Here is a 26412-nt window from a genome sequence, read left to right on the forward strand (position 1 = left end):
TATTCATCTGATTGTGTTGTACTTCACTGACATCTGAAGAAAAAATATTTTTTTTATTGTAAACAAAAATATTCTAAGAATCATGAAAAAGAATTGAAACAGATTCTATTTAGAGATACTTCAACCATATTGTTTTTTAGATGTTAAAGTGAAGTTGGATATTAGATATATAGTATTATAAGGTTTTAAATAATACTTTGCCGTTTTTATGTTTAGTTAGGTATGAATTTGTCATGAGATAACAAAGATAAAAAGTCAATGAAGAGTATTCGGAAGGTGAAAATTACATTTTTTTTTTTGGAAAAAAAAATTGGAAAAAAAAAATGTTCCATCTCACTTTGAATTTCAAATAAGATGGACTGCAAAGAAATACAGCAGATTAACATTTTCATCTTTTATAAATCTATTCTGAAATGAGAAATCATGTTGAAAAAAACATTATATTGGAAATAAAAACTGGAGCCGGTCCTGTATGGTGTGACAATAACACAAGTGTCTATGATCAGATGATCGTTTTTTTTTCTTTCCATTATTAAATATTTCATCATGATCATGATAATTTGATATTTATTTATTTATTTTCATATTTTCATCAGGAGACTTTCCAAGAACCCACTGGCCTGTGATTGTCACTTGAGTTGGCTGGCCCTTTGGTTGAGACCGCACGTCACTCTTGGCCTCTTCGCCACTTGCGAGACTCCTAGACAACTTCATGGACTCAAAGTGGCTGAATTGCAGACTACTGACTTCAGGTGTACAGGTAAGAATGATTTAAGTGTTTATTTTGGATGATGATTGTGGTTTATGGTGATCATGATGGTGATGATGATGTCAGTGATAATAATATGATAATTCTTCTTTACCGGGGGAGCCACTTAAAAACTTGTATAAACTGTTCTCCCAGCGGGCCTTGCACCAAATAAATGTAGAGTGCTTAAAGCTAATTGAACGTAGTTGCAGTAAGACACTGATTTCATGAGAAAGTCTGTAAAACCAAGGTAAAGTATTGATATATCATTGTGGATCTAGATCTGGTACAGTTACATAAACTGAACTTTGTGAAATCATAATATCTAGCTAAGAAACGATCACACTGAAGATCGCCAACACAGATAGGCACACGTGGGACAGTGTATTATTATTGCTGGAATAAAGACCCGACGGAAGTGACTGAATCTGCGCTTATTTTGCTTATTTCTCAGCAATTACACAATTTCTTCCAGAATCATTTGGCACATATTTTTTATTCATACAAACAGACACTTTGGTGATCATTATATTAAATTCTGTAGAAAGTCATTTTGAGATCGTTCCCAAAACTGGAATTTATCTTTAACAAGAAGGTCCCATTTTTTATGACAAGGCTGAGGATCGAACCCACAACATCCTATTCATGAGGCAGGCACTCCACCACTGAGCCACCTTGTCTTGTTGGATGTGGTGATTGTGATCACGATGATGGTGATGATGATGATTATGATGGTGGTGATGATGATGTTGGTGATGATGATGATGATGATAATGAGGAGGAGGAGGATGCTGTTGAAAATGCACAGTTTGTATAAAGCGCAGATCTTCTCAATAGAACCATAGACCTACCAGAGGTGGTAGGGCCACGATCTAACTAAAAAGGCAGAACTCCTGTGTCCAACAGAAGCAAGCAAGCTGTAGTGGGAAATAGACTGCAAACTTCAGAAGTAGTTTAATCTAAAAGCATTAGTGATGGATGTAATGATGATAATGATGGTGATGGCGATGATGATGATGACCATGATGATGATGATGATAACAATGATATGCTCAGCGATACTGAATAAGGTCGCTTTGAATTCCTATTGATTTGAAGTAGCCTATGTCCTGTGTGTAATGCAGTCGGATAAAAGACGGTGATGTTTCACCACCTGTTTGTGACGTGGTCCAGAGTGACAAAATTAGAAAACTTCACCCTAAATCGCTACTGGCAATTACCACGCCTGCTCTACTGTCTGGCATTGCAAGGCTTAGCATGAATATTTTACAACTTAAATTGCAGATGATGGATGACCAATTCTAGCCTTGAAATCATTCCAAACTTGACTTCTGCCAGAGGGAGAGAGAGAGAAAGGGGGGGGGGGGGGGAGGGGGGTAAAGGGGTAGTGAGAGTGTTTTGAAGTTCACAATAAACACCATGATTCATTGTCTCCCATAAAATGATATCAGAGGAATTTCATAACTTTTTGTCATTTTGGCCCCAGCCATTGGGAATTCATGACTAAAGTGTAATGCAAGGAAGATATACAGCCCATTTCCGTTTGCATGGCGGTGCTCAGTTGCCATGGTTACTGTATTTGGCTGGAACAAGTTGGAGAGGAGTTAAATTAAAGTGATTTCTTTGTAAAATATTTTTAGAATTTTGTTTAAACTTTAAGTCAATGGAGTGAAATCTGCCAAGTAAATATCGATAAGACAAGCCCTCAGTTTTTAATCCAAAAACTTTGCTTGTCACAGACAAATAATTCCTTAAATATTAGACCACATTCTCCTATAAGCCTCCAGTAACTTTATTTGCTTACTTAATTGTATTTATACTTTAATAATATTATTGTTATCATTATTAATATATTACTTTTCTTTGGAGGGGAGGGGGATAACCAACTGAGTACCGCTCCAAATCTCTCTTCTGCTTCACTCTTTCTTTCTTCTCCCTTTTTGTATTTTGGATAATTTCAGTTTAAAAAACATAAGCCATTTAAAAAAAAAAAAAAAAGAAAGTTTCTATGGAATTTCCCACTGGGGCTCATAGAATATTTGTAGGTCTGCCATTAGTTGATGAATTAGAGTTTCAGTTATAATGCTTCAATAGCATGTCATGTTCATGCATTTTTTTCAATACCATTGTGAGATACTTGTTTTAGCAGGCTGTATGTTCGTTAAAAGCAAAAAAAAAAAAAAACCCTACAAAAAACCCCAAGAAAGCATCCTATTATTTGGTATCTTTAGTTTTGTATTATGGTTTAGTATTTAGCTAAAAAATAAACCCTCTTCATTATTTATGTCATTCAAGGTTATTTCTAAATTCTGGAACAATTTTTTTCCCTCAAGATTACCATATGTTGGAACTGCATTTTTTTTAAATGTAAAATCTTTGATATATCTTAATGTAATAACGCAGGAGCAAACATTCAACAGCCTCCTAGAAAGTTGAACAGGTTATTGCTTCCACGGTGATTTGGAAAAAAATAGAGTAGACTCTAGCTTGGCAAGGTGCTCCATAATTCATTTCGATCCTTGTTAGTGAGACATTAATTGTCATATTTCTTCACTGAATGATTTACATTTCAGTGTGACTCAGACTGAGGCAAAGGTGAAGAGAACTTGTTTCTGATTGGTCTAGTCTGCTTTGATGGAATTTTGTTCCAAAATCGATTGCTTCTTTTGTTGATACAGTTAGTGTTTTTGCCACAAAATGGTCAATGAAATGTGTATAATTACAGGGAAAATGACGGAGTGCCAACTGGTGTGTTGGCTCAGTTGGTAGAGGGTCCGTCTCACAACCCAGAGGTCGGGGGTTCAAATCCCGGCTGCATCTGACCAAAAGACATTAAAAGAAGGGAGTTGCTGCTACCCTGTTTGGCGTTCAATGATTAAAGGGAAAGAGCCTCGTCGATTTGGCGCTGCACAGCGGCTGCCGGGCCCAGATAAATTAGGCAACGCAAATTTTCGGAGTATTTCATTTTCATGTCTATTTCGAACAATAAAATATGGATTTTCATCATGGGTGTAAGAAATCTTGAACTTGAAAACAAAAGTTGAGCTTGATAACAAAATGAAATAGTAAAGAACAAGACCTTCATAGTTTAATTCGACATCAACCAAAGAAACAATTGGTGTCCAAAGTAAGTTGGGGTAGCCTTATTTTAATGCTTGTTTCAATGTCAGAAGTTTGGGGGGGAGGGAAGGGGGGGGGGGGAAGTGGGTGCGATTCTATTGCCTGCCCCTGGCGTCAGATGTGAAATGGGGCAGGCCTACATGGGTGCTGTTTTTTCTACAGGATGCTAATATGAGTGGATGTACTATGTATGAAAACCTATCAGGTTAGAAATGAGGGGATGCAGTGCAGTAGTCAAAAAGTTTATTGGGAGGAAACCTTTGAAATGATTTACATTTGATTAGTTTGGGTGTCACTCGTGTCAGTAAATCTATCAAATACCTGTTACAAGCCATTGAATATGATTGAAAACAGAGAAGCTTTTTATCACCGCTTCAAGTCTCGCATGGAATATAAAAGTTTATGGGATTGGCCATTGGAGATACTATGCAGTTATCATACATGTATGTAAGCGTAGGTTTGCAGCTGAATCCCATGCAAGATTTAATACCTGGGATAATTGTATCATAAGTGTCCTAAAGTGTTAAAATATGAATGTATTGTACAGTCTGTGATGCCTTAAAAACTGTAATGTGATACAAGTAGGCCTACATGCGGATTTTGAAAATTACAACAGTGCTTAGATTTATAGAGATACTGGAAAACCAAAGTCACGTTCAAATTACTGTAGTAGAATAGGTCAATTTTTATTTTTTTTCCATATTAAAAAACATTTTCCTAATATCACTGCATTCGGTAGGCCCTACTTTAATCTGTTATCAAAACTTCTCAAAGTTACGATTTGAGACAATGAGCCCCTTTTTCCTTTTCACCTGTGTGTATAATCTGACACCATCCTTGACACATTGCGCTTGTATACCTGTCAAAATGACTAGTTTCAAACCGCCTTGATCACAAGAATCCCCGTTAAATTACAAGAACTCTTTCATGCTAATAAATACCTGTAAATTAGTTTGCATACACACCGCCCCGAAAGATACCCTTTGAGATAAGTTCCTAAAGTTATGAGCATGCGCAGTATGGTCTGAAAGTTCTAGTACTTTGCTTTTACATTGCCAAAGTACCTGCAACCTTGGAAAAATCCCCGCGAAAGTTCTTGTAATTTTGACAAGTACATGTACCTACTATTTAGCAGGTATTTTCTTTTGGGGAGATTATGTGTAATTTGCTTTCACATTGCCAAAATACCTGGAACTGATGAAATTCAAGGCGGTCTGAAACCACCTCGTATTGCCAATTTGATATCACTTTCATGATTTGATATTGAGAGGGGTGGGGGGATGGGAGGGCGCAAAGTGGCTCTTTATAATCCTGTTTTTTTTTTAATCAATATTTTTATGGCCAAAATTGTTCTCTGAATTAGAATAGGGCCTCTAGTACAAATAATTGTTTTCTGAATTGGGCCTCTAGTTTTTTCCATCAGAAATGATAATGGAATAATTCATTTTCATTTTTAGAATAACCTTTTGGAGCAGGGAACTTAATACATGATGTAGGCCAAAATGGAGGATTATGACTTACACTGTAAAATGAGCTCATGATAAGGGCATTGGTTCTAAGAATACATAAGCGGCTTATGTACTGGTCATTCTATCTGCTTATTAGCGGGTGGAATGACCAGTAAAGATTGATCTAAAATCTAGATATCAAAGGTCCTTTTTTAAAGTCTCTATTGCAAAGATACCATTAACTACATGTATGAGACCTTATATAGGCCTCAAAATGTCTTATTATTCTAAAAACCTAATGTAAATAAATTTTCAGTCCATATATATGTTTAAAAAAGTTATTTAGTGAAGTATTTCTTAAATTCAAGTTGAGTTTGCAAAATTACTTGAAGCAAATAATGTTCAGGGCCTCCATGTACATGTATATCATCATGCTAATTCATATCTGAAAGAAAATTAAAAGTAAGGAAAGGTAAAGTGGATTACAAACAACATTTGTTTCACTTAATAACTTGGCAAGACAGCAAAGTAAAATATTTCATTCTTTTATATTTTTTCACATGATATTCATAAAAGAATGGTGTAGTTTTTTCTTTGTCAGCAGATCTTTGTGAAGGAATCAAAGTATATTCAGCATACCTACCTACCTGTCAGAAAGATCTAAAGCAAGCAGGCACTTTGCACTCAATCTCCACCAATCACTTTCCTCTCTCTCCCTTCAACCCTCTAACTCCCTAGAAAGCTCTGTTCCCTCTGCTCTAGCTTGCACTCTCGCAAACATCCCGGTTGTGGTGCGCAACCTCATTTGTGTACGCGCTGCCCAAAGCATCCATCTTAATCAAAAGTCTTGAGTAAAAAAAAGGAGCGAGGGGGATGAAAGGTATGGATTTAAAGAAAGAAGTAGAAAAACAGACTATCATCAAAGTACCTTACACTTTTTTTGACAACCATTTGAGATAAACAGTTCCAGAGTGACAAACCACAAACAAATTGTAAGAAATAACAATATTTTGGTTAAATTCTTGAAGATTTCAAACAGATAGAGAGACATTATGCATTTTTCTATGGTCCTGCTTCCATGAATTATGAAAGATAATATATATATGGGCAGTTCCATAGGTTGGTGGACATGAGCTCAATGTGTCTTTGTACATATAGCCCATCTGAACCGTAACGTGAGTAACCACTTTATCTGCACCCCTAGTAAAAACCATGTGTTCTTTATTTTTTAATTATATACAAATTTGTCTCCCTAATATACTTCTTTGAAATGGATATAATCAACTTTCATAAAAGCCTTGCATGAGGACACTTTTCACTTATGTCCACTTTTCATTTTATGCATGTCCAAATCATGTAACATGAGTAACCGACACATTTCAAAGAGTTGCCAGGAGCATAATGAAATTTCCCAAGATTTGTTTTTATACAAAGGATAGTCAGACTGCGTACTCTGTTGTGATAAAGAGATGTTAAGTTCCTATCAATAATAATGGAGTTACAGCTCCAAGTATGAGTCAAGGTGTCTCCAAATGTAACGTGAGTAACCGTGGAATAGCCCATATATATTTTTTTTTATAAAGGTGAACTCAAGTGCGGTTATTACCTTTCTTGTACGAAATAACCTTTGCATATAATTGGGTTAGGACAGGCAGAGGCTGAGCCTGTGGTAAGTGAATCAACTCTACCATTCTTTGAGGACAGTACTCTCGGGTAAATTCTGGAGTTTGGGGTAGTGGGTACACCCCTAAAGATCTCCTTTTTGGGTAAGAATAGAGGGGGTCAGGGCAGGTTAACCCGCTCTACCCTCCCCATGCCTCCAGCAGGTCTCATCTGGTGCGCACCTGGCTTGATGCGGCTGACATGCCCTGTAGTAGTCTGGACTACAGACTCCAAGTATCTCTTTTACCAAAATGTTTTTTTTTGGTCTAGATTTACAGACTGCAAGCTGGACTGCCAAATAGAACACTGGTGTGTTGAAGTTCTTTTAAAGCATATTGATATTGGTTGAGGTTCATGAACACAATGGGTGATTTCAAGTCCGGTGTTGGCGTTGGTGTTGGAAGCACAATTTAGATTGCTTCCCCCAGCTCCAAAACCTATTCTGAGTTTGTAAAACTGAACCAGATCACATTATTGACATCTCAACAACTAGTGAGTGACTTTTCAGGACCATCTTCTTTTTATGTTGGGTGTTATGCTCGTGTAAAAATTGACCTAACGCCAACACCAAAAGGTCAACACTGAACTTGAAATCACCCATTGAGACATTGGACAATTTCTTTGTAAGACTTTTCACTCACACTGAAGTTTTGATATTCAACATTATACACCAACCTCCAAATTTACATCCTATCAGAAGGAAATGTGAATGACTAAAGTGTTGATTTATACTGATAGTTCATGAAGCGATTGTTGAATCAAGCTTTTTATGAAAGCCTATTCAATCATACAAATGGTTCATAGCATAACTGCGAAGTATACATCGATTCACAAAATTTTGTGAAGTATTTTGAAGGGGAATATTTTTTTCTTCAATATTGCAAATTTGTCCATTTTAATGTAATCCATCTAAATAAAAACATTAGTAAGAACGTAAAAGTAGAAAAGATGGAAAAGAATCATGAATGAAGCAAGGAGGAAGAGAAATAGAGAAAGAGAAAAGGAGAATGTGTTACATGAATATAAATCCAATTGTCTGTCATGCAGAACAGTATATACGTGGAAATGTGAAATCATAGCTTGAAGGAAGACTCAGATTCAGTAACACCTTCTACAAAAGAGCCCGCCGCTCAAATCAGATTTTGCCATCTCGCCTCTGCCCATTCGCTTCTCCTCGGGCGGAAAATCCTCGGAGGGTAGGAAATTATCCCCCCCCTCTACCACCAGCATTCCTCTATATAGCTCCCTGGCTGAATCGCTGGAATGGATGATACTCATCGTCATGGATACTTGTAATGGGCGCTCTGTTTTACCGCTTCCGTTCTGTCATTTCTCTGAATTTAAACAACACCTCTAAATGCATTTATTCATTGTGGCATTGATCTGTTCTCCATTTCTTTTTCTAAATTTTACTCCATCATCGATTATTTTTTTCTCGATGTGCTTTTCTTTAACATCATTTCTTGCTGTTGCTTACTGATTCATGACTCATGTACTTTTTTTTTAACAAGATTTTCAGAATTTTGTCACCCTACATGTATGTAGGTGATCCAATTTTTATATATCTCTGTCTTACGTTTAATGTTTTTAGACATATTTTGCTCCATGCTCTTAGTCATAATATTTGATGAATTTTTCTCTTTTGAAAGTTTTTCTTTTTTGCATTTCATTTTGAGGTTGGGAATGTAAATTTCCAGTGCTGTCTCCCAAAGGTATTAAGACCAAAAATCATACAGTTTCCTTATATTAAATTTATCATTTATTCTTGTGTAATATTTAATTGAAGCATTCATTTCAGGGCTAATTATGATTCAGTATTTTTGTTTCATGCCTCATAGATTTGATGAATACTTTAGTTTAATCCTTATACTTGTAGTGCAACTTATGAGATGAAAAGATGATTGAAAAATACATATTTTGATTGAAATCTGTCCCTGGAATCTAAATATGTATCTGATGATGCAACTTGTTAGTGTGCAACTTGTATGTTGGTCTATTGGTAATGGTATATTTTCCCTGTATACTTTGAAATGTCTGCCTTGTGTCTGCCGTGGAAACCGATATCCGAAGCCCTTGTGGCAAAGCAAGAAAGTTAATCGTTAGGGCTGCGAAATTCACACTATAGCCATGAATGGAGCGACACTCTTTCCTAGCTTTCCTAGGATACTGTCATTTTCTGTGATTGCGTGCAAAGCAAATGAACAGAAAAATCAGGCCAAAGATGTTATTACTTTTACTTTTGAAAGAAAAATGTAGAAAAGGAGCTTACGCTTTAAGTTTACTTTGCATTTCTTGCAATTTCTTCACAAAGAAACTTGCAAACATCGTCGGCTGGAGTCAGGATTTTTTTTGTATTGATCAGACGTGTTCTTGATACCATGTTTCTGAAATGAAATGAGATTTGTGGTTGCCTAAGCGCTGTAAGCGATACTTTAGCGGAGAACAATGGAAGTGTTGGGGGTACGTGCTGATCAGGCCGCGCTCGATTTCCACCCACTAAGCACGGCAAACATGAGTTTCTCCCTTCCTAGTCATGCTTAGGTGATGAAGAATTGGAAAATTATCCTTCATCAAATGCATGTGGCAGGCAGTCCATGTTTAACTAGATTGATTGTCATTGACGAAATAGATCACATTTATTCTCTTAAAGATTTTTGTTTCATCATCAAACAACATTGCTTAGAGAAATGTATGAAACTTTTAAAAAAATACAGAAAATTATGTCTTTCAGCTCTTTCCCTATCTTTCTCTGTTTCTTTTTCTTTTTTTTTAACATTTTATATTTTTCATGCTCCTCACTTTTTGTATGATACATTTAGTGATATAACAATTACTCAGCTTTTACTAAATAGTTTTAAATTACATATTATGAATCCAAATACGATACAATTTGAATAACTCTGAAAATTATTTTATATAATTTTGTTGTTATAAGGAATGATGATTTCAATAATCTTGAATTCGTGTTAGGACTTTTGAAAACATGACACATCCAAAAGATATTCAACCTTTATAATAACATGTTCATCTCAAAATTATTCTGAATGGTATATGTACTTTTGTTATATAGTTCCAGTCATTGTGCGCAAAGTAGTTATTCTTCTTCCTGGTTATTTCTAAATAATGAATAAGATTCGGGATGCGACTACTCCGGAACCGAAAAATCAAATTATTGGAAGAGGAATCATGTGAACAGATATTAATTGTATGAATAAAAAAAAAAGAATATTGGAAATTTATCCCTAAATTATGGATTCCAGTGTTAAAACATCACAAGGAGGCTTGCTTGTCAAGTTATCAAGCCATGACTTTCAATTTTAATAATAATTTTGTCATGTGTAGGAGAATGAAACAGATGTAGATAATATGAATCCTTTGAAGAATTCCAGTATATATGCTTATGAAATTGAGCACATTCGGTAGACAACGTGTGCGAAGAAGTTATGGGTATTGACAATTTTTGTTCATTCTTTTGATAGGAAATGAAAATCATGAAGCATTGTGCGAAGTGGAACCGCTGTGTCCAGAGAAATGTGAATGCACGTCAAAGTCTGTGGACTGCAGAGCACGGGGGCTCACTGAGTTGCCTGACACTTTCCCTTATCACATGATGGAATTGTAAGTATTTATTCTTGTTGTACATTAACATTTTGATTGATTGATGTTGATTTCGTTCAGTCATCCTTTCATCTTTTTTTCCATCAGCCCACTCATCTATATCCATTTATCCATTAATCCATCCACCTATCCACTCACCTCATTAGACTGAGAATGATTGTCAAAACTGTCTCTTGCATTTCATGAAGTTCTTCAAACAGCTTTTCAAAAGATCTGTATAATTTCATTACCAAGTACAGCAAAAAAAAATCATGAAAATCTGCTTCATACAAATTAAATGCATAGCAAACAGTTTTAACCGTTTATTCAGCCTCATTTTAAGAATTTCAACTTTCGTGCACGTGCAACTTATGCACGAAAGAGCAATATTTCAACCATATCCTCTGTCATTTTCATTGCTGAAAAAATGATGAAGAGGACAAGTGTGTGAACAGGAGCAGGAAGGGAGAACTATGAATGCCAAACTTATTTTTTTGTTATGATGTGGACGTATTTGGTAGGTTCTTTGAATACCTTCAGCTCACCTGCGTATTTCAAACACCAGGTATGGTTGGTTTGAACAACTGTGAAAACATTTGAACAAGCCTCCAAAATATTTCCTCTTCGTTCTTTTCAAGGGAGCAGCCACTGTGATATTCCTGGGAATTAGACAACTTGGAAAGAAATACAAATTGTAAGATTAGAAGAAGGCAAATTTATTGAAATCCTGGTAATTCACAGGGATTGGGGATTGTTCTGAATTTTGGTGGATTGGGTAAGGTTTGGCACACTCAGTCAATATTGCAATTTCTCATGAATTTGTTAAAAAGTGAGGCAGATTTGGGACCAACTGTTGACTTGTCGCAGCCGAAGTGTTTGGCCGTGAACTTGAGAGCTTGCTTGGTTGGTTGGTGTGTATATGATTTGGTGGTAAAAGTAAATTAGCTCTGATACCCCAGAAGGAAATGGCGATAATGGTTAAAGAAAAGAGAGAAAGGAAGTTTTTCTTGATTTCCAAACAGCGCCGCTGCACCTGTTGATCCAAACAGCATGTGCGCACCCTCTTCAGTGGGTGGGTCTTCCAAGCGGTCACAGTTGCCGGTTTGGGGTTTGTGCAGAAGCGCTAGATATCCCATCTATCTTGTCAAATATCACAGGCATGTTCTTCCATCATATCATACCAAATGAAAGTAACTAAATGAAACAGGGGGTGAGCAGTAATGTCAGTTGGGCAACTGTGTTTCTGAGAAATATGAGGAAGAGAAAAAGAGGAAATGTTCTCTGAGATATGTAGAAAATATCTATGATTGAAATGCTATCCACGTTGACTAAAGGCATCCCAAAACACTATTGACAGTATTATGTTACAATTTTTGTCTTGCAACCAGCTTCTAAATAAAAATTGTAGAGAAAAAACACAAACAAGAATGAATACCCCAGAAGCTTTGTTCCAGAAGTACAAGTGACATCGTCAACATTTTCAATTTGATTGATAGTTGCAAAATAATGTCATACTTTTCCGGGTTCCCTGCCCATCAGGGAAATAAGGAGAAATTATTTTACCTTTTCCAGTTAGGGAAAAGTCTAAGAATTTAATGACAATGCCTCAAATTGGGGAAACGTCAGGGAATTTTGATCGGCCCCAAAATTTTACAAAATTTTTACATTGCAGTGTTTCATACTGCCAATAGTTCACGGTGTCAACTTAGAAAATGTGTGAAATTGGAAATGAGTTGATATAATTTTTCATAGAATTTTTCAACTTCATCAGGGAAATTCTTGATATGCTAGGAATCCTGTTTTTTCTTTTCTGTTATCTCCTACCCCTCTGATGTATTTGCCAAATAATATTTTTATGAGATTTTTTTTTCTCACTATTTCCTGCCCCCATCATACTGTTATGCAAGTGAGTCATATACTGGATTGTCAGTATGAAACTTGGGAGGTTCAGCATCGGTATCATCATCATCAGCAGCATATTAAATCACAGAATTTAACTTCCTGGAAATGTTAGCATGACATGGGGTCAAGACACTTTGTATTTTCAACTTCAGTTAAAATCATGGGAATATTGTTTTGGCAAGATGATATTTTGTAATGAATTGGGATGGGGTTTTACATTCCTTTTGAACTTTGATGGTTTCAGTCTGTAACTTTTTGTTTTCGAAAACCTGTGAGGGGACCTAACATGAAGATTAGGCTCTATATTTAAAAACTTTCCCTGTTCTATCTATATGGTTGTTTCGTTTAAACATTTTAAACAACACCTCCCCATTTACCCAAGTCATCAAAGTTGCCGTTAGCCTAAAAAAAGAATCTTTGAAATCCATTAACATTAGTGAATTATGTGTTTAAAATGTAGAAAGGGCACACAAAAGTAATTTTTATGTTTGATTGGAACTCATTCTATAGAGAAAGTAAAAAAAAAGTTTGCATTTATATTCCTTTCATGACAAGAAAGTTAGTGCCATTGTTTTAAAATAGCGTGTTGGACTCTGTCCCAAATGGTTGATATAATTTCCTGTGCACTTTATGACGATCTAACCTGATCCATATTCACATTTTTATTTTCTGTAAAATGCTGAAAATGCAAGAGGGTATTACAGAAAAATTGCAGGGATTTAGGATATACAGGCTATTTTTGATATTACAATATCCTTTCAATTGCAACTTCCTCTTTTCAAAGTTTCATAATTATCATGTTATTTAACATGTTTAATGGAATCATTCTGGGAAGTTAGATGAACATTACGATCAACATGAAAATTCCAATTTCCATGGCATCGATAAATCTCAATTTTTAACATTCTTTGTAGGATGAAATGATTGAAAAAAATATGACTTGAAATTTATGGATCCTTTTGGAGAGGAGACAAGAAGAAAAGAAGGTCAAGTCCAAAAAAAGTAGATTTGACCTCCTAAACTCGCCCCATCTGTTTTGCCTGGAGCATATCCAGTAAGAATGAATGCAAATCTGCAAAGAAAGTTTTTATCAAATTTGTATAACCCTCTAATCACCTTTAGATTAATTTTCATAGTCCTGTAATGGGGCAGTGCCCCCTATTGCTTGCCCCTCTTTTGTTGCAGAATTTTTGTCTTCTGAGAATTGGAAGGTCCCAATGTCCAGAGGCATTTTTGACCGTTGGTTTCATTGGTTTTAATTTGAGACCATGAGAGTTTTGACAGGAATAGCAGGAGTCTTCCTCAATGAACATCAAGGGAATTGATGGTTCAGTTCAGAAAAACATGTCTTTTATTTTTTTCTTTCTCATTATTGCTCTTTAATTATTTCATATTTATTAGTCCTATTTTGTTTCATGCGTCGGATTCATTTCTCTCTAATCTTTTCACCATGCACTCTTTCATATGCGGTCTGTCTTTTTTTTCTCTATATTTCTGTTTCATCACATATGTATTGATTTCTATTCACCTTCTCACTTGTCCATTTCCAATGTTTTTTTTAGGTTTTAATTTTCTTCTTTCCTCAATATCGCTCGTATCAACCTCTCAATCTATGATATCTTGCTACTGTATTTTTTATCTTTGTTCCTTTTTTTTCAAAACCTATTTCATTTTAAAATTTTCATTGAAAAGTCATACAACACTTTAACATTCATACTTGACTGCAATATTGATATTCTCTTTATTTCCTTTTATTTTCTTCTCCCTCCCTTTCTCATATTCCTCCTTCTCAAGCCACCTCTCCTTTCCCCACCTCCATTTCCGCTCATAAAATCTCTCAAAAAGTTCATTCACTCCAATCATTCTTATTTATTTCTCCCTGGTGCCAACCTGCTTTTATTGCTCTCTCACCCACTTAGCCCAATAGAAGTCTGCCACTTTTAACAGATGAATTTTACTAATTTATGTGACAGTTTCTCATTTTCCACTAAAGTGATATATTGTGTGTGTGTGTGGGGGGGGGGGGGATAAAGGCTGTTTTTCTTTGTACTTTCAAAGTTAAATATATGACAAACTTTTTTTAAAGCACTAAATTGTAATAAAGTGTACAATTTTTTGAAGTAAATTACAAAATATCCCCCCCCCCCGAAACCCCCCCCAGATAGTGAAGAGTGTGTTAGCCTTGATTTTCTCCATTTTAGTGGATTAAAAAATTCTATAGGCCTAATAAGTCTATATTCCTTGTAATCTATACAAGAGTTCAAGGTTTCTTTTAAGATTAATTAGCATGTCAATTGTTGGCATGACTTTGAAGTTGGGGATCACCTGGGCAACCTGACGAATTCAAGGTAATTGATATGCCTGCATTCTCAGTTACAGTTTTTATAGATGGCAATATAAGTGTGGAAAGTAGCAAAATAAGAATTGAAATCTTCAAAATTCATGGGAGTCAACCTTGATCAAGATAAGAAGTGTGACATATAGTGAAATATGTGACCCAAGCATATTTTCTGCCATTGCTTTCAGTGATGCTGAGCTGAGTGAAATTGAAAACAATGTTGTGTATATTATCGAGGTCAGAGGTCAAGCTCCCTCAAGGCATGGTCAAGTGAAAGAACATCTAAGATGTCACTTTCTGGTGTCTGAACTTGGAGTGATGTTTCTATTTACAGAAGGTTGGATGATTCGGCCATCTAGTTTTTACCTTATTTCTTCTTCATCAGCTCTCTTTCATCAGCCACTGGTCTTAAAGCAGACAGTGCATGTATAACCATCATTCCTTTCATATTTCAAAATTATATAGATACATGTACATTAAAAGAAAAGAAGAGATATGATATCTCTTCTTTTCTGTTAATGTACATGTATCTATATAATTTAGAAATAAAAAAAGGGAAGGGCAAATTGCCTACTAACCAAGAAAGTAATTGGGTTTTGTGGTCTTGGAACTGATTTTGAACACGAAATGTATGTGGGGGGGGGGGGGAGTGGAAATGCAAACACTTGTAAAATAAAGAAATTAGTTTTTAGTCACTTTGTTTCTTAATGCCTCTTTCCTTTTAAATTGCCCTTCACATCCTTCTCAATGTCTTCTCATCTGATAAAGAGTTAACAGCATATTAACTATTGAAAAAAGTACAACAGGATTTAATTGCTCTATTACTAGATAATATATGAATCCCCTTCCTTTCTTTCAGCTTCTATGCCACTTTTTAATATCCCTTTCTTATCTCTCTCTCTTTTGCCCTTTCTTTGAACTTTACCATTTTTGTTGTCTACTGGAGATGTGTAACTTGTATCCTATCAGGCTCTAATGATGTCACCGGGGTCAACGACCTCAGGTGAAATGCCCCATAGGGTGAGGTATTGTATGGATCTGAAACTATTTCAATAAGCCTGCTCTGGGAAATAACCAATTAGGGGGTCAAATTATAACCACTCTTCCAAATTGCTACATTTTTTATTTTCTTAAAGAAAAAAACAAAATTGTTTATTTTCTTTAAGAAAAAAAAAGTTATTTGAAGTTCATTTCAAGTGGCTTATCAATTTATTTTGTATTGCTCCCTGTTGAAGTTGTGGTAGAGGGGCTTTATAACTTTTGAGATGAAATTTGCAGCTTGACTGGCAAGATCAGAACAAAGACCTCATTATAAAAAGTCTGGTCTGGCTATTTTATAAACTTTTAAATCATTATATTACTCTTTAATAAAATGAATATATTTTATTTTAATATTTATTTAATGATAAAAGCCTAGGTCTGGATTAATAGCAGGAATTCATTGACAGAGGATGTATTGCTTTATTTTTTGGGGTTAAATTTGCAACACAGTGCACTAGCACTAGCAGTAGTAGATGTTGAAGTAGTAGTGAGAAGTGAGAGTTTGGGAAGCGACAAAAATAATTTTCGTAAAAGGGACCATGATTAGTCATAAAGAGGGTTATCAAAGTCAGATATACAGTCTAGAACTGTTTCTGTCTTAATATAACGTTAGTTGAATTTTTGAATTTAACTTGAAAAAAAATCATCTGACGTGAGATCCGCACAATATTCAAGAGATTCTTTCCAGAACATGTACATGTAAATATGCCAACTCATAAACACAGGAAAGTTGGGATAAATGCATTAGAGTTCATGTGACACTTTTTCACTCATACAGAGGCAGTGTTACAACATGATGTGGCATTTTTTAAATACAAATATTGCGCTTGTATCGTCTGCTTGTTGTGGTTGAAGAATTGTTGAGAATTCATTATACTTCTGCCTGCTATCATTATCAGTATCATCTTATGTCAATCATAGAGTCCTTGATGCCCTCAACGGCCAACCTAAAACCAACCTGCCAAGATGTTTGTTGTCATGGGAATACATGTACTTAGTGATTTCATGCTTGAACTACATTATGGGATATGAACTCCAGGATTTTGTTTTGCACGAAACGTTACAAAAAGCTCACATTACAGATCTTATCATTTTTATGTTTACGTGATTAGACAAGATTTCAAATTGCAATTGAAAAGCTACATTGACATTGTGGCTTAAATCAAATTTTGAAATCAAAATAATTATATTTAAGTCATTTTCTTCAAGATATGCTTGAGGCGCAGTCATCTTAAATATACCTATTGTCTCTGTTTAGTGTGAATTGGGATGTGACTTTTTATTGTGATGTGACTCTTTTTTTGGGTGGGGGTATGCAGCTTATATTTCTTCCATTCCCCTTCCCATTTGGCCGTGATACTGCTCATACAAGTGATAGCTTCAAACCAAAACAATGATTATGTAATCTCTCTGTAAGTGACATGATACTCTTTGGGACATGGTGACTCAGAATATATTTAGTGTGACAAGGCCTTAACCCGGTAAATGCTATTCTCAGGAGACGAACTACTAAGGTAATTCTGCTCTTGTAGTACAAATTCTGAGTGCTTCAAATCTCCATGTTCTGGTTTAAATGCGATGAGAATCGATTCAAGACCTGTGGGTTTGACATCTCACTCCACACCAGCCGAGGCTTTATCGCTATCTGCAGACATCCAATTACATGCTTCATAGATCCTACCAATTGCTAGTTTGTTTGTGGCCCAATTGCGACAGGTTTCTTAGCAGAAGATCATGAGAAGACAATTAAAAGTTCAAAGAATTTCTTGGTGATTGACTTGGTCCATATCTTAGTACAGTGTTCTCTATTTGAAGAATATCTTTTTTTTAGTAGATCAGAAAATATTCCTTGTAACAGAGGTACAAAGTTTAGAAATAAGGCACTTTTTCAAAACATTTGGCATGAAAATGATACAAATAGGCAACATTGCAATTAACATTTTCTACTATAAAATTTTACCTTATAATCAACATTGTTTTTAATCATGAATTTGATTAAATATTGAAGACATTAACTAAGTGTTCTTCTCTGTAAATTGACATCATTGTATGTGGGGATGGGGGAGAGAGGGGCATGGCAGTAGAGAAGAATTTTCATTTAAACAATAACAATTCAAGCTCATATGAATGATTAAAATCAACTCTTAGTACATGTCTTTTAGTTCTAGAACCTCTGTCATTTGTGTGTAACCAGGCATAAAATGGAAACTAAATTATATGGGCTAGGCTGTTCGCCCCCCAAATGTTCAGAACAGCCCTCGTAAATTGTAAAAAAAAACTCTTGAAATGCTTGGGTTCAATTCAAACAGATGTAGGAAAAAATCACTCGTGTTCAGAAATATATTATTTTTTCCTGTGTAAGTGTGTAACCAATTTCTCCTATCATATAAAACAATTAACATTGCATTATAAAAACAAAATGGAATTTTTTTTTCCCGGGGGGGGGGGGGGGTGGAGGAGGGTGGTAAACCACAATATTTCAGGAATTGGTGATGTATTAAAGAGGTCATTGTCACCAACATTTCCTTATTGGTGAGAACCTGTTTCCTGACCACCCCTGTTCTTATAACTACCAAATTAACTCACAACCCTCAAGCAATATTTCATCTTCTGGGAGACCCACTAAACTCCAAAGTCTGAAAAGTTTCTGGGATATATTATCCCCACGTGGATCATTATGAGGTGGGACCAAGGTCATGTCCAATATTAATATTCTATCTGGTTCACACAAGGATCAATGTACTTTGGTGTGAAGAAGAAATAAATATTTTATAGATTTTATGAGATATACTTAAAAAAAAACTGAAAATGATGACAATGAACAAGATATAATAAAGAAAAGGGAGCACAACCAGTAGATTTTGATAATTAATATCTACTAGTAGGCTTACTATACCAACTGCTTCCTATACTCATTTGATCAAGTACTAGCTTCAAAATACAATTTTTGTGGATATAACATTTTCTCGTTAAAAACAAAGAATCGGGTGAGATAACTTTTCAATTGGAAAATCTTACCTTTAATATCTCTTCCTGCATATCTTATTGCATATTCTCGATTAGCAACTTTTCTGATGTTAAAAATTTATATCCATATAGATTCGGTAGCCATTATTCTTTTTACCCTACGAATATGTGGTTCAAATAACATTTACGTTGTATGTCATTTAAAATCAACGACACAATGCATTTTAAAATGGAGTGAATGATACATTTCTTTCTCATGAGAAAATTACATAGAAATAAATGCCCCCAGACCACCTTTTAATCCCATCTGAGAATTGATATTAATCAAATCAAGTTGGATTATCTTAAGCCAATATGAATTACAGCTTCTTTCTAAGTCATATTTGTTGTTCTTTTGCATTGTCTGTGCATTTAAGCTATCTGCGTTCAAATCTTATTATGGCGGTCTGCTCAAACGCGTCTCTCATGGGCTTAGCCTGGATCCAGGCAATTGTATTTATTTTAGTATTTAATTTTCTAATCCATTAGTGCTCTTGGATGCTAATGAAACATGTCTTTCAATTCTTAGAAAACATATCTTTTATTCTAGATATACTTGCCTTTTGCAGACTGTGAAAATAAGGATTAGGATCAGATATAGTTTTTCAAATTTTCATCAATTGAATTTCCAAAACCTGTCGGGAAAGAAATATAGTTTTGAATTTAAAAGTTTTTGTAAAGTCTATTAAAATGCAACATTGTCATATCTGCGCTGAGTATATTTGAAAAAGTGCTTGTGAGATTCCAATTGATTCCATAACTTATTGGAATATGAGTTTTTTATGTGATTGACATCTTGGCAGGGATAGGAAGGGATAGGTTAAATGATTTTAGAATAGATAGATTGCTGGATAGGTAATTAGATATATAGATAGATGGATGTATATATAGATATATTTAGATAGATAAATAGATAGACGAATGGGAAGATAGATAGGCCTACATGTAGATAGGTAGATAGATAGATGTATAGATAGATGGATGATTGGAAAGATAGATAAGCAGAAATGTAGATATGTGTACAGACAGATAAATGGAAAGAGAGAGGGTTGCAACAATATATTTGGAACATATAATTTTCATGTTACATTCGCATTATGCATTTCGATAGCACCACATTATACGTCCAGTGGCATAATAATGTCAAGGGCCATTTATTGATGGAAACAAATGAATTCTTTGAGATTGATCTGTCATTGTGGTAGAGATGACATTGATTTCATGGCTGATTTAGTGATGCCCAGTAGGGGGAAGAGATGCAGTCAAAACTCACTTTATTCTGACAACAATGGGTATCATACCATGCTGCACCTAATGAAGATTGATGTCCGTAATCAGACAAAATTACAAATGACAGTCCCGTTTGTGGACAAACGGGGATGGCAGATCGTAAATGGCATCGTTATGGGGGAAATGAGGGAAATTCGACAATGGCGGAGCAATCTAACTTGGTATAATGTCTATATCGCCATGTCGTCTGACTGGTGGATCACGTCTTGTTTTCATGAATGGGCCATTTATTAGTGGAGTAATCAAATTCACATCTGTCTCAATTTGGTGGCAGATTTCCTCATCGTAGAGCCACCATTTTGCAAATGAAGATGGCCCAATTCTATATGCCTTGCCGAGGTTGAATACTGATCAGGTTTATAAACATGGCAAGGCCCTGCTCATGGTCATTGACATTTAATTCATTAACTCAACTCCATACGCCAGATTTTTGTATTGTCATTCATTTTATTGGGATATATTCTCCTCATTGTTACGTGGTTGTTTGCATTTAATTGATAAATCTATGAATTTGATAGATGTGCCTTTGACACCTGGTAATGGAGGAGGCAGGGATTGGATATTTCAAACTAGCTTTTTATTTCAATTTATATGTAATGTTGAAAAATGAAAGACATTGAAGATATTATAAAGGTAAATGTAATTTGAAATGAATTCAGGGTTTCATTTTCAAAATAATTTGATGACTGATGACAATATTTTTATTTCTCCCAAATACATATCCTCATCCCCCATTTTTATACTCTCAGCTGGTAACACACATGTAAAGTAACCAAAGGCCGAAGGAATCACGCTGCATTATGATTTATTACATGTTATTTCATGTTCAGAATACCCAAGCTTTCAAAAGGAATTACACGTTTGTATAAAAACTCCCGCTTCCTTTGGCAAGGAGGGGGATGAATTTGTGCCAATGTTTTTCCACAAAACCCAAATGTTTTCATATTTCAGCAGAGAAATATTGACATTCGGCTTTTGACGACAGCCCCTTGAGCGATTCCCAAACTAATTCTACGGCACATTTCTGCCTGGCTGTTTGTCTGTTGGGGCCGTCGTCGGAGCCAGCCGCATTCTCTTTCTCTATTAAACTGATATTTTGGAAACATTTAAGGGGCATTTGAGGCAAAGGCAACCACAATTCTTGTACACACTCTCTCTCTCATTGATTGGAAGGGAGAAAAATGGTATGATTTCAGATGTATGGAAAGCTCCCCAAGCTGTTTTGAAAAATTCAATTTTTTTTCTCAAGATTTATCAGTCGCCCAAGGAAAAAATACCAATGTTAGCAACTGTTTGGTATTTGATAAGAATGTATTGTAACACAATATGCCTTCCTTCATCACTTTTTTTAACGGTCCGGTATAATTTTGCGTAAACATTCAAAAGTGTGTGTGTGTTGGATGTGGGGAAGAGAATGGCAGAGCAGTGTAATGCTACACATGCAGAGTCAAACCAACGAATGTGAATACAAACCGACCAATGGTATGGCATTAGAAATTAAGTATTACGGTACTTTTTGTTGGTGGGCCCCGTCTTAAAACGAGTTACGATTGATCCGATCAATCTCAAGTATATGGAAATCCATCAATGTCATGATTTTTACTTCAGGAAATTTGCTTGAAAACAGAGATAAGCATAATGAATTGTCAAGAAAGCAGTGAATGTATGAATATACATCATTTCTCGAAAATATTTTGAACAAACATGTAATTTTAGATGTTGACGTTGCTGGCTTTCCATAATTGTGATTGATCGGATCAATTGTAACTCTGTCTGTGGTTTTGTAGATATAACTGTTTCATCATGCTCTGAATTTGGGAACTCTTTCGACTGAAATTTGGGCATGAACTTGAGATGAAATACCTGGAAAAGTTGTCATGCAAGGTGGTTTCCGACTTGTAACCTCGACCCGAAGTCCTATTGGGTTGTTGATGACTCCCCAGCGAGATCACAGTCACTGATGAGATGAATAAAAAGTATATAATCAACAAGATGGATAAATGATTTATAGTGAAAATATTTCCGCCCCCCTTATTTGTATTTGTCATTCGTAATTCTGTTTACCAGGTTTCTCTATTCTTTTCACACACACTCTCACATTTCTTTTTAGAATTTAGGATTGATAAGGATAATGCATGGGATTTGTTGAACAATACTAACTTTCTGGAAATGTATTTTTCTTGGAAATCGACTCCTTTTAAAAACGTCAATTTATCCATTTTTTCTCTGAATTTCAATATAGCTCTTAATAAATTGATATTGCCTCTTCAACTCCTTTTACCATTCAATCCAACAACTATTCCTTCACATGCTTTATTGTAGAAATTTGTCTTCCCCCACTATGTTTATATCTTTATCTTCCTCTCTTAAGAGATACAAAGAGGAACGATTTAAAATTCTTTTAAATTTAGTTGTTACCCATCTTGCGTGTACCTTGAAACGTTACACTGGTAATATAATCATATAGAGGCAAACTGTCACTCCCGACACTACTGTGTATACTGAGCCAGTCTCAATAGAAATAGACATTGAATAGAAAGTTTAGCCAAGTTCAGGAGGGAATTCATATGAAAGGGGGGCTCATCCACCCCAACTCACCTCCAAATTTGTTTGACGTTTATGACAAGTTTCTTTGTTAGCGTGGCTAAACAGGAAGGAAGGTCCAATACATATTTTCTTAACCCTCACCTGGTTTATGTGTCTTGTATTTCGGAAGAACAAATTTCTAGTTTTATTTCACTGAATGTAAGGGTATAAGGGTATTTTGCTAGCCTTTGAACAAGTTTAAGAACAATATTTCTGCTCTTAAACTATGTATTGACTCCTTGCAAGTGTTTTGCTATAAGAAAGAATCATGCATGAGCGCCACAGGGTTCACTATCCTCTGTTTCATGGATTTCCTATAAAATTTATAGCAAATCATACGAAATGAAGATTCTTTACCAGGTTTCTTTTTTCAGATGGGAAGAAGTTATGACTTGAGTAATTTTGTGTTTTTTAGTTTCACTTCTGTGCCCTATTCATAATGAGACATACCCAGTAATCAATATCTCTTTTCAATCTATAATCAGTTTACCTTTAGACTTGTAGTTATAACTAAAGTCAATTATGTAAATCTAATCACACTAATACATGTACATCTGTACTTTCATAGCTAGTTTGCAAGCTTGTATGTAGACATGTATATTTAGGTCTTTTACAGGCATAATATTTAACAATTAAGTTTGCGATCATTTGTATCTGGAGACTGCCTTCCAAAAGATATGAGTTCTACAAGAATTTTAGTTTTTATAGACAAGCCTCAGTTCACTTTTATTCAGCTTTTAAGTTAAAGCTAATATATTTCATTTGCAATCATTCTATATCCTTCAGACGATTGGAGCAGAACTTGATTACAGAGATTCCACCCCGAGCTTTCTCACCGTACAAGAAACTTAAAAGGATGTAAGTATTATGAGAGGGATTTTTTTGGGGGGAAAATTCCCTTAAAATTTCTGTTCTATACATGGACATGTGCATGTACATATAAATTATTTCAGGAGAAATTAATTCAATTCAAACTTATTTTGCAAATTTATTTAAACTAGACAACCACTTAAAAGATTTCACAATAGCTTGTGTAAATTAGCTAGGTTGGATGAATAATTAGAAATAAATGATTACCGGTAAGTTTATAAAATAAGCACCCTAATTTCAAAAGGGTCAAGTGAAATATATATATATGTACATCTACAATGAATTGACTGATTTATATCAAAACAAATTATAATAATGAATACAAAAAGGACAAAATGGATTATTGTTATACAAGTGGAAATAATGAATCTGTTTTTTAAATGCTAGGTGTTTTAGTATTGTAGTTGTCCTTAATCTTTTCCAGTGCAACATATTTTGTAATACTCACATTGATTTAAAACCATTTCATAAATAAAGTCATCATTTGTTATGTTTTGATGCTTTAATAATCACTAAAATCCTCTAGTAGACGGATCAAAATCCACTTGAACTAAGAACTCCTGTTCTGATTGTCTTCCTTTTACTCAAACAAATGATAAATGATAAATAGAATGTATCAAGTTCTTCATACTTTCACCTTTTTTTTTTCAGAGATTTGAGTAACAATCTGATAGAACACATTGCAGAAGATGCCTTCAGCAGTGTCAGGACACTCAACTCACTGTAAGTATTTCAAATTAATCTGTTGCCCCCTCAACTGGGTGCTTCCTGTACAATATCAATGGGAATCACAGACTTCAGGGATCTATGGGTTAATGTGTTGAGATCTACTTCTGATAACACTTTTGTCTAAACCAAACAATTTAAGTAAATGTGTAGACATCACAATGCAGATTTTATATATATGTATATGAACCTACATGTAGTGTATTCATTATGTGGTTATGGGCAATTAAACTTAAAATCAATCTGTGTCATTATGATTTCAGCTTCCTTGGTCTCCTTTCATTTTTTATTTTTAAGATGAAGATGTTTTCTTAATATTTGACAGAGAGAGACTGTCTTAGAGTGATTGAAAATGATGACCATGATATGCCTAAGAACTAGTACATTCTGTAAGATCTTTCAATAGCTGAAGTTATATCTTTACTTTTCATAATTTGTTGAGAGTTGTAGGCAATGACAAAGAGATTTATAATACATGAGACTGCTCGGGGGGGGGGGGGGGGTATTTGAATATAAAGGCACCCAAAGAACAATGCTTTGCCAGGGGACCATTATTACTTAAAACAGGAAAATCATTTGAAAGATCATGGCGATATACTGTATATATTTTATAATTTGAGTTTCCCTTTAATACATGAAGGCTGGATAGGCTGGCTGTTATTTGATTGATAGAGACAAGAATAATTGGTCCAATGTTATAGAGAGGCTATCGGGAGAGGGTGTGAAGAGGTATGTAGAGTGAGTAATTGGGCAATGTCTCTGGACCTCACATTATATCGCATATGGGTACGGGGTGGGGTGTGGCTTGAGAAGGGTACAATACGCCCCTTTCAAAATGTGGTACATGTATATGCACTGAAATAAGATGGAGAGCGAGAGATGTTGGAAGGGGGGGGGGGGGAGGATCAGCCCCCCATACCTATGTTCACAATAAACACACCTAACCAGGGCCCATCTTACAAAGAGTTGTGATCGATCCGATCAATCTTAACTTGATGGAAATCCATCATTGCCATTATTTTTTATACAGGAAATGTTCTTTTTAACCAAAGGGGAACACACCAATTATCAAGACAATGATGAATGTACAAGTATACATTATCATCTAGAAAATATTTTGAGCAACCATGCATTTTAGATGTTGGCATTGCGGGCTTTCCATAGTTGTGGTTGATAGGATCAATTGTAACTCTTTGTAAGATAGGGGCCTGATCTCTCTACGAACTTTTGCCATCATTTGATTAACCCAACTCTGGCATCCCCTACCCATTCTCCATGCCCCCTCCCCCATTCAGATTTATCTTTTGAAGATATAAACACATAACTAGACCAGTAGAGACTTACTGGTATTTACATGTAGTAGTTTTATTCTACCATTCAATATCTGTGCATTAATTTTTTTCACAAAAACTTTTTGTGGGAAGGGGGGTATCCAATATATGGGAAGAACCTTGTAATTAATAGATCGGTACTCTATTGAGCCGAATGTGTATCTGAATCTGAAGTTTGCATGATTATCATTTGACTAATTTCATAATTTCGTGATGTATTTTGCATTTTAAAGTAGACTTATGTTTCCCTACCATTCAATACCCTATTGAATGTGTACATATTGTCTTTGATAATCTGAGCCCCATTTCATAAAAAAGTTGATATGATAGCAAGTCTTGCTGAAATGTCAACTACCATGTGCTTCCTTATTGGCTCTTTCAATGAAAGTTGACATTCCAACAAAGAGTAACTATTAAAGCAACCTTTTATGAAATGGGGCCCTGGTTTCTTAAAAGTAAATATAATTGTTTGGAATTGAAAAATAAGTGGTATATTTCAATTTAATATGATGTTCAGTGAAGAGTTTAAAATGTTTTTCTTGGAAAAAGTGAAGCGAAACACAGATGTCACTTCACATTTCCATAGATTATATGCAGCTGACCAAGTTTTATTGTTATCATATTAGTACGTCCATCAAGGGTTGAGTCATTAAGCCCTTAAATCTCAAGGCACATGCCTGGATACCAACAGCCAAGGAAGGTATATATATATAATACTACATGACACTCCAAATGATGTGTGAAGCC

General features: G+C 35.2%; 1 protein-coding gene across 4 annotated transcripts in view; it reads left to right on the forward strand.

Moving 5' to 3' along the window:
- LOC129272457 (slit homolog 2 protein-like) overlaps positions 1-26412 on the forward strand; it is a 137985-nt gene that overhangs the window by 59438 nt on the left and 52135 nt on the right. For all 4 annotated transcript variants that reach the window (XM_064107454.1, XM_064107455.1, XM_064107457.1 and 1 more), the window contains 4 exons: positions 597-760; positions 10458-10596; positions 23525-23596; positions 24260-24331. In XM_064107454.1, coding sequence (XP_063963524.1) covers positions 597-760; positions 10458-10596; positions 23525-23596; positions 24260-24331 — 447 coding nt within the window. The remainder of the gene's footprint in view (positions 1-596; positions 761-10457; positions 10597-23524; positions 23597-24259; positions 24332-26412) is intronic.

This window comes from Lytechinus pictus, chromosome 12, assembly GCF_037042905.1.
Source record: "Lytechinus pictus isolate F3 Inbred chromosome 12, Lp3.0, whole genome shotgun sequence".
Lineage (NCBI taxonomy): Eukaryota > Metazoa > Echinodermata > Echinoidea > Temnopleuroida > Toxopneustidae > Lytechinus > Lytechinus pictus.